The 10,621-nt window shown below is 29.5% G+C and overlaps 1 protein-coding gene across 1 annotated transcript in view; it reads left to right on the top strand.

Annotated features, from left to right (window-relative positions):
• Nucleotides 1-10,175, top strand: part of LOC106679744 (fatty acyl-CoA reductase wat) — a 25,835-nt gene extending 15,660 nt beyond the window's left edge. Inside the window, exons 5-10 of the mRNA XM_067051408.1 lie at nt 2,098-2,243; nt 2,627-2,736; nt 4,228-4,420; nt 6,642-6,896; nt 7,966-8,223; nt 9,576-10,175. Of these exons, the coding sequence (XP_066907509.1) occupies nt 2,098-2,243; nt 2,627-2,736; nt 4,228-4,420; nt 6,642-6,896; nt 7,966-8,223; nt 9,576-9,678 (1,065 nt within the window). The 3' untranslated portion in view covers nt 9,679-10,175. The remainder of the gene's footprint in view (nt 1-2,097; nt 2,244-2,626; nt 2,737-4,227; nt 4,421-6,641; nt 6,897-7,965; nt 8,224-9,575) is intronic.
• The last annotated feature ends 446 nt before the right edge of the window (nt 10,176-10,621 follow it).

The following is a 10,621-nucleotide window of genomic DNA, read 5'->3' as shown; positions in this document are numbered from 1 at the left end:
CACCCGGACCATATTCCATTCATCTATACACACGGTCAATCAACAATCTTCCAGCACTTTTTAGTATGTTTTTTCATTCTGAGACCAGTCTTGAAACTTGTGAAGGCACCATGTATGGGTATAATACAAAGCATAAACTAGAATCTAGCTGGTAGTTCAATTATATGGTCAAATTTACAGTCTGGAAAGTTTTAGAGGAATTTTGAAAATCCGCTTATTTATAATTTTTTGAGTAGTAATTATAGATTACAACTTTGTCACCTGAAATGTATTTGAAAGTATAAAAAAATTCAAAAATCAATTTTTTTTATCCCCATTGAAAACCATACAATTTTTTAGTGACAACATATACTCAATTAAATAAGATTAAATTCTTTAAATTTTTATTATTTTATCCGGGAGATTATTTAGTAGCATATGCTCATCCAGATTTCACTAACTCATCAATTGTCTCTTGTCTCTAGTTGTTTTTCATTAGGTTCAAATTTGTAATACTTTGTCTGTTAGTTACTCAGTAAAATATACATCCTACCTTCTAAGAGGCCTTTTCTATTTATCATTGGCTGTGGAAATAAAAATTTTAAAATTAAAATAAAAGAGGAATCAGGTGAATTTTTTTTTTAGTTAAAAATGAAACAGAATGTTTGTATATAACATTATTTAACAAACAAAATTAGGAAAGCAAATGATATAAATCAATATAGCATCTGTCTTATTGAGGAAAGTCTGGGCTTTTCAAAATCATCAACTTCCTACTTGGCTATGAAAGACATATCCTCCTTTCAATGCTGTCACATTAGATATAACAGTATTAAAATTGAGCAAAATTAAAGAAAGAAAGAATAAAACTATGTATAATTCCCTCGGAACTACTCTAAAACTTTCCATCGAGCCCCCTTTCTGACCCGAGTGGCCTTTTGACTAGACTATACTTTATCGTGTATTGGCAAAAAAATGCCTATTTTCTGGTAGTATAAACTGGAGATGCGTAGGATTGTATGAATCTGATATTTTGTCACTTTTACCAAGAAAAAAAATAGTACTAAGAAGTGCACTAGTAGAACGGCTGTAGTAGAGGAAAATTCCTCAACTTCCTTACCTCTAGCCTCCTAGATAGACTATCTAGGTCTGTCTCTCCTTTGATATAAAAAAAAATACCTTTCACTTAACTCTCAACATCTGGAAGAGGAAATATATCATAGATGTCTCTGTTGTCTGATCAAAAAATAAATAGTCATTTGCTAATGGTTCTGAGTCTGACAGCGTTAGAGAAGTTACAAAATTGTCAAATTCTTCGTCAATACATCTGTTTATGCTCCTTTTCACAACTAATTTTGTTGCCCTTATATAAGATATTTGAATTTATAATATCAAGCTACAGCCCATATGAACAGAGCATTAACTATAAAGATCTGTAAAACTATAAGATTTCTATTCTTCCTTAAATCATAAAGCTTGGAATGAACACCTAGAGACTGAGGAATTGATATATCCATTGGTCCTTGAAGACCCATTTATCTACCCTGTATGAATGTATAGAGGGAAAGTATTTCCTCAAAGTAATCACTTTCGAGTATTTATGCATCCTTGATTCTTCCATGATGTCCTATATTATTTTCTACTGACTCTTAGGTCTTCTGAATATCTCACTTGGAATTCCCTAGAAGACTTGCTAAGTCTTCTCTCTTCTATTCATATTTCATCCATCTTATTCTCTTGCAGCAGGAAAATAAGATTTACTACTCCTACTAATGTCGGTACCATAACAATAGCCGTATATACTTTGGTTATTCATAGCAGTGCCATTCTTTGAATTGTTGTAAACCTTCTCTGCATATCTGGACTTATACTCTATCTTGTCTCTTTTCTACATGGTTTCATTGATCTGAACTATTCTAGGACAAAAAATTATTATTGTTATTAATTATTCTGGGGAATCAAATTTCTCAGTAACATTTTTATATTCCAATACCTATTTTCATTTTTCTATATTCTTGTAATTATTAACTTTTAAAATATTACATTTAAATAAGATAAACTAGATTTACCATTACAGAAAAAATAATATATTCAATTTGTTTTCTCATTATTTTTCAGGCTTTTATCCACATTTCAACTGCTTACAGTAATTGTCATTTGAAAGTGATTGACGAGAAATTATATGAACAGCCTTATGACTACAACAAATTGGAACAGATGGTTGACAATTTAGATTCAGAAATACTTAAAAAACTACTTCCTAAGTAAATAGAAAAATAACTAAATAGTAAATTAAGACCAGAATGAATGTTGGAATTAATAATAAGATAGCAATAATGAAATTTCATTTCTAAAACAATTTTACTATTAATTTTTTACTGTAAAAATTAAATTATTTTAGTTTTTGTGTGAAGAATAATTAAATACAAATTAATTGCATGTTATTATCGAATACTTTTGATATACAGTACTGTTTCTAATTCTCTTCTGAGATTGTTCCATTTCCATCCAAATCTTCTAGAAAAAATCAGTTATTTCATATAACTACTATAAACATTTAGAAAAATATAAATATTTTACAGCTAAAATTTAAATATTTTAATTATAGATAATGATACTTATTAGACTGTTTCCTTTTATTTTTCAGGATATTAGGCCCATGGCCTAACACATATGCTTTCACAAAAGCAGTTGCTGAACATGTTGTCAACGATTACAGTGCAGGTCTCCCGGTTGCTATATTCAGGCCAGCCATTGGTAAGATGATATTAGAGTTATTTTACTTATAGGTAAAGACTATAAATCATATTAAGTCGATTGGATTCTATATCACTGCTCTGAATTGATTGACCCTATTCACTGAATTGTAATTTCCTTTATATACAAAGGAAAACCTGTTTAATTGTTGATACATCACTGCTTTACTTAAGTCGTGGCACATATGAAGATAAAAAATGGAAGTGGAGACAGTATATTAGATATGGAGAAATTATATAACTTAAATACTTAATTAAGAAAATTAATAAATGTATAATCAATATTATAAGTTCCATTAAAATAATTAAGTAAAATAGAACAAATAAATCATTAATACTATATATAAAATTGAAGAAGAAATAATATAAGAAAATTAATAGTCCAATTTTGATAATTTCACAACTGTGAATTGACAAGCTACCAAATTATTAAATATTCAGGACTAGTTAGGTTTAAATTTACTCAATGTAAAATAAGGAATTAAGGTCAGATAATAACAAACTATTTCTTTTTCTTGGTTATTAATACTTCTTTATTGAGAAAACATAGTAGCCACTAAATAGGTTGTTTAATGATAGTCGATGGGCATGTGACAGTAAAATGACCCCTTCTTTCCCGGCTTTCCCCACTATTACAGACAAATTATCTTCTCTTATATGTTACAACTATGTCTGTTTTACAAATACTGAAGTATCTAGATTGTATGTATGTAGTAATTTTATGACTGGGTTTATCACTTCAAAATATTTCCAGTTTGTTGTGTTAATACCCTTCAACTCCTTAGAACATTCTGTCATTAACCAGTTTTGTCCTTTCAAAAGTAGTAGAATCATGATTAAATTTTATTTTTATCTGTCGAACCTTAGATAGTCAGAAATTATCGTTATAAGTTTCTTCTTGTTCATTAAGAGAATAAGTCCTAACACCAATTTAATTAAATCATTTTAGGCATGTTTTGGTTTATCCAGGATTAATTAAAATCTGATAAAATTCAGATTTCTCATGTAAGATTTCATACCTTACACCAATATGCATACCTATTTAAGTTATTAAAAATGGAAATATATTTTAAAAACGTATTTGAACAATAATTATTTATGCAAATTCGATAATTATGTTTGACCAACAGTCGATTAAATTTCTTTTTTTTTTTCTTTTTTTATGATATAGCCTGAATAATGTAGCCCTCATCTACGTATACATCATTGTTTATTGTCAAACCTAAACTATTATTTTATTTTTATATTCCATCTCTAAATATAATTTGTTGCAAGGTTTTTATAATCAACAATTATATTTAGTTTCAATAAAATATTGTTTTTTTTAATAAGAACACAAAGTTAAAAAATATAATATGCAGGGTAAGATTTTTCTTTGCCATTCAAATGGTATGTATGCTCTTGGCTTGATTGAATTTTAGATACATTTTAATGTTATATGTTTATTAAGTTTAAATAAAATAGTTTGATTTATTAAAACTTTCTTTTCTAGTTGTTGGTACCGCCTATGAACCTCTGATTGGTTGGACTGACAATATTTATGGCCCCACTGGTCTTGTAGTCGGTGCGGGCTGTGGAGTTATTCATTCTATTTATGGGGATGTAAACGCTAATGCTAATATAGTTCCTGTGGATATGGTAGTATCCGCAATCATAGCTGCAGCATCAAAAGCAATACAGAGAGGGTAAGTATTATAAATCATTTAAAACTTAATTATTTCAATTACAACTACCAAATTATGAACTCTTTAGTTCATAACATGTATTTTACAAGTCGAGGCACTTTTTTTTTTATGAATTCACAGCCCTTGGATATTTTGATACCTTAATCAGCCTGCTGCACATATATTGACTTTGCGCATTCATTATTCAATTTCTTATGTTTTAAGTCTTTAATAACCACTTTGTTATTCATGGTAAGTTTGAGCTATGTACGTGGTTCATCTTATTCATTCATTGAGGTAACAATTAATGATGGATTTTCTTTATTAATCTCTTATTTATCAGTCCTCATATTTTTACCTCTCTTTGTAGTTTTATTATAATTATATTGCAATATTATTGCCATTATTATCAATTAATCCATCCCATATAACTGAATAATATAATTTACGGAAAAAAATTCACTAATATTTTTGGTGTTTACGATTATAATTATAGAAATTAATGAAAAGAAAAAACAGGAATAATAGTACTTTTATAAATATAAAAAATAAAGGCTAAATACTTACCATTAAGTACTAATTAGAAAATACCTTGAGAAGAAGAGATAAAAAGTTTATTCAACGTGCAGGAGAATAATACAGTCATTGATGTCTCCATTATCAAATGGGTCAGTTATCTAATCCCTTGTACAAGAAAAGGAGTGATTAGAAGAGAGGGATCTGCTGCAAGTTGTGCCATCAAAATGTTTCCTGACAGACATATTTTTACAAATTTTTCGGAATATTTTAGTAAAGTATCAAATTGTGGAACTATCAAACCAGGAAACTACAAAAATATGAAACAGACTGCAATAATACATTATAGTTTTTATAATTTTACTTTAAAGAAAACAATTAAACAATTTCACACCTAATTGATGTTTAAAGCACCTGAGCTACGCATACAAGTATGTTGTGATAGCAGTAAAGTTGGCAAGTATGGTTGGCAATCACATATTAATAAGGAAATAAGTTTTTATAATGCTACCGCACTGATACATGTTCTCCAAAACAAAGAATAAAATAAAAGTGTATAGATTCTTATTTTATAGTTTAAGTGAAGAGGTCAATAAGGGATCTACACCTCTCCAGCTGTAGCTTGCCCATTTTTTGTTTAAGAAATTTTTTTATCCATAAGCAAATAATTAAATTTCTCCTATAATGCATCCAGGAAAAAGTAATGGATAGCAGGTTGGCACATTATTCAAGTAAATGATTAATTCAATTCCTACAGTATTTTTATATTGCTATATCTTTGAAAATATTTTAACCCTTTGCACTCGAGGGCTCCAAAGCAGAGCCATTTAAAATTTGTCTTCAAACTCGAGGACTCCAATAATGCAGGGCAATGCAGATAATTTTCAGTCCATAACATAAAAGGAGAAAGACAAATCGTAAAAACTATTATGTATAAGATATTTTGTATATGTATATATAGTTGACCGTAAAAATTTAAATATAAGATATTTTGCATTTGGTGACAAATGGCGGTCTCGGCTCCCGTATTATTACACTGGTAATATGAATGAAAAAAAACTTCAAGTGCAAAGGGTTAATAGATTTCACTTGATCAAAACCTGATATCATACAAAATATAAACCTGAAAATTGAAAATAAATGCAATATGCGAGCACTAAAATACTTTTGATTAGTTTTAGCCAAATCAGAGCAAAAACCATAAGCATGAATAATACTTTTATAATTAAAATTCTTTGGAGGTAGTATTAAACAAGAGGCCTATCACAATAAAAGTTCTCATAAGAACCTTGTAATAAAAGTCCTTGTATAAACTTTTTTTTTTTTTTTTAAATAGTTCCTATAAGTATAAGTAAAGACTCGAACTTTTTCAAAACAAAAGTGCTTGAATTTCTGCCTATTTGATTCAATATATGTGGTAGTGATAATTGTTCAGAATAATGTTTAGTAAAAGTGTTTTAGGGTATTGAAAGGAAAAGGAAAGAAAAGAAAATTACATTTAATTTTACTAAATCTTCAAAAATAAATAAATAGATAAGACAGATACAAATTTTTCTTAGTTTTAAAAATTTAAAAAGTAAATTTTAAATTATAAATTGATGTTGAAAAAGTTGTATTTATTTTTTTAAAAATTATTTATTTTATGAATAAATTTTGATTTACTGAAAAAAAAAATTTTCTTAACCCAAAATGACCCTAATTTAAAAAAAAAATAAATCTGTTACAGACCACCTCCAGAAGGTTCAGAAGTCCCAATTTACAACTATGTCTCAGCAACTGATAATCCTTTGAAATGGGTGGAATTCAAAAATTATATTGAATTGCATGGCGATCCTGTGCCCCCAATAAGAGCAGTGTGGTGCTATTTCATGACTATTCATAGATTCTGGATTATTCATTTTATATGTACACTGTTCCTCCATTACCTGCCAGCTCTTATATTGGATGGCTACGGAAAGCTCACCAAGTCTGATATGCCCAGGTTAGTTTGTGAAACAATTTTTTTTTTTACTCATGCAAACATTTTTACATCAGAACAACTATTTTGAGTTCAATAAAATTTGGATATCACAAAATGTAATATGATATTATAATTGAGGCGGTAACTAGAAAAAGGGCATCTAACTGAAATCCATGTTCTTAGAAATCACCTGATAAAGTTTTGTAAGAGATACATCAATCTATGAAATTAGCTTTCATTTATTTAACTACTAGCTTTAAAAATTATGATACAATTTCGGAACTTCACTAAGTAACAAAATGGATACTATTATTATTATGAAGATGCTAAAAATGCAATCACTGGAAAGAAGACTTTTGACTACGGACGCTCTTTTTAAACTACTACCTCAATTTATGTGTTACATCCAAATGTGTAATAGTTGCATGAAAATATAATAAAACTGAAAAGAAAAATACTTTGAATCATCACACAATTTTTTTATTATTTTTATAATGAGATTCATTTACATTTTTGTTACAGTCTAAGCTCCTTAGTCCTATGGGATATGTTCTGTAAATTGTAAATACCGATACCATGCTCACAGAATGGTAGTTTATATGAAATTAAAGGGGATACATTCCAAATTCCCGAAATAAAAATTTTTTTTTATTAAAATATGAATATTATAATCAGGTCTAGACAATGGTTTAATAAATTTAGTATTTTTCTTGTTTTACTGCTTTTAAGAGGTTTTTAAATTCAGATTGATATTAAGCTGTGGTATTAACATAGTTTTAACATAAGCCTTTTAAAGAGAAGGCTTCTTTCTCTAGATGCAGAAGAGGACTCATGCTCTTCACTCGAAATTATTGTGACGAATAACAAGTTGAAGCAGTAAAACAAAATATCAGTAGTGGACTTCATACAGTGAAGAAGTCTTTTATCAAAATACCGTGGTGGCTTAAGTAATCCAGTAGAGTTAAAAAACTTTCAGCTAAGCAGCTATAAGATGTGTTTATGTATTATATGTGTACCATAACATATTTGTTTTATATTATTTTAAGAATCAAGTATTAAGCTTATCGTAAATCTACTTTCATTGTTTTAGCCTGTACAACCTCTACAAAAAGGTGGATAAGTTCTCAGATGTTATATCATATTTTAGTATAAGGAGTTGGACATTTACGAATGAAAATGTCAAAGCTCTGTGGAAATCTTTGCCCGATAAAGACAAACAGACTTTCAATTTCGATATACAATCTCTTGACTGGAATAAGTTTTTCTACACCTACATCAGAGGTTTGAGGGTTTACCTTTTAAAAGATGAAATGGACACAATTCCAAAGGCTACTATTAGATGGAGGAGGTAAGTCCATCTATAATTTATCCTTAGCAATCTTTGAAATTTATATGTCTCAATATTATTTTTATCATCCGGTTTTTCTCGCTATTGCGGGTTGTATATCTGAGATGGGGGACCTAGAAGTCCAACCACCTTCATATTTTGTTTATTTATTTATTTTCTCTTTTCAAATATTTAAAACCTTTCACACTATACGTGCTGTGACTAAGAGAACCGACTGTTGAACCTCTCTTAGTACATCAACAGGCCCTCCCAAACCATTCACGCCTGCCACTGTCGATTTTGGTACGAGGCCAATGGTGGATATTATGATTGGTGTTGTGGTAACTCCCTCCAAGTGATACAGTTCCTTCAATTCAATCGTCAATTCCTGATATTTCCTTAGTTTTTCTCCCACAGTAGAGCTTATATTATTATCGTTTGGGATTCCGACATCAATAAGTTCCGCTTTCTTTTTTCTTAGATCAATAAGGAGGATATCTGGTTTATTATGGTGTGCTGTATGGTCCGTAATTATCGATTCATCCCAATAGAGCTTGAGAGGACCTTTTTGGAGGAGTCTATTTGGGTGATACTTGTAGTATGGACTCTTAACTTCAATTAAGTTGTACTTTATCACCAGTGCCTGATGCAAAATTTTGGCCACATAGTTGTGCCTCTGTAAATATTCAGTACCAGCCAACACTCCACATCCACCCGTGATATGTTGGATTGATTCCAGTGCTACCGAGCAGAATCGACACTTATCCGGTGCTGTTGCGTCTTTTAGCACATGCTTCCTATATGATCTGGTGGCAATAACCTGATTTTGAATTGCAACCACGAATCCCTCTGTCTCGGAGAATAGCCTTTCAGCTGTTAGCCATTCAACTGATTTTTCTTTGTCTATGGAAGCTTTGTTCAGTTGGCTGAAGAATCTCCCGATTCTCCAAGCAGAGACTTGCTTTTCCATTCCGCCAGTCGTTTCTTTTTCTGAATCAATATTTGGTTCATCCGCTTTGCTCAGGTTCAGCGCAGTCAGACCATAATCCATTTTAACGATTGCCTGATAAACACTAGTGGTTTTTGAATGGAAATATTGTCTTTCCTGGATAAATAGAGTCTGGATTTGGATGATATGGGATGGTGGACCCACTCTTGCGTGAGTGTCGTTCTTACAAGATGATCTATTTCTTGAAGGCTGGTATTTGACCACTGTAATATACCAAAGCTGTAGCTTAGTGCTGGTATGACCCCAGTATTGATGGCCTTGATTTTCTGTTTTCCAGAAAGTTGAGTCTTTAATATTTTTCGTAGTCTTATTTTCAACATTATAATTAGCTCTTGTTTCATTATTATTATTATTATTGTTTCAGATTTCAGATGGCTCATAGAATAATGAAGATTGTGTTCAGTTTACTCGCTGTTCAAGCTGGTTGGTCCGTCATAAAGTTTTCATATTCATTACTCAATCCCTAACAATTCAATTCAATTATACTTTAATATAATTATAATTTAAATTTAAGAACTTGTATATCAACTCTTGTATATATTTGTATTTAAATAAAAAAAAAGATAAACTCATTAAAAACAGAAAACTTTAGTTTTTTTGTACATACAAACATCCATTTTATTGTTAGTTAGAGTCAGTAAATTTATCGTATCTTCAGAAAGCTGAGCATTTATGACTCTGCTCTTGCTCATTTATTTTAATTTATTAGTAATACTCTACTTACTATGTACTTATTAAATTTATTAGTATTATCCCAACTAAAAATAAAATTTGATTTTGTAAAGTATAACAAAATGACACCATATTTTTGTTTTGAAAGATTGAATTTAATCATGTATATTAAAATATACTAAATGGAAATTTTTTAAAAAACATAGTTACAGTAGGTTTATAGTTTTATGATTCCTAACCTAACTCTTTGTAAATGAAATCAATAATAAATATCATTATGATAAGAAATATATATTTAACAATTTTATTTTAGTTCTGTATTTTATATCATGTTTAAAAGTTTAAGAAGTGAGAGTTCATAGATGTTATAATCCACACTCCATCCAATTTTTGAGAATCAGAATCAGCATAGATTCTTTCCCCTTAAAGAATCTTCATTTTTTCAAAATATATAATTTAAGAAACTCCAAATTCCTTGTATCCTTTAGTTCCCTGGGAATATGAGTCATTAATTAATATGATTTTAATTTATCTAATGGCTATTTCTTTTTCATTCGTATTCCTTTCTTCTATTAAAAGATCAACACTCTGGTATTTATATTAAACTTATTCATCATTTCTGCAGATTTTACCAGGATATTTTTATCTCTTATTCTCAACATTACGGGTGCAAATGTTTATGTCTTGAATTAATACCCATATCCATGCCTCTTGCATTATTTTTTAAATAGATGTTTT

This window comes from Halyomorpha halys, unplaced genomic scaffold (assembly GCF_000696795.3).
Source record: "Halyomorpha halys isolate HHAL.00 unplaced genomic scaffold, Hhal_1.1 Scaffold217.1, whole genome shotgun sequence".
Classification (NCBI taxonomy): Eukaryota; Metazoa; Arthropoda; class Insecta; order Hemiptera; family Pentatomidae; genus Halyomorpha; species Halyomorpha halys.
This window is presented reverse-complemented; position numbering and strand designations above follow the sequence as displayed.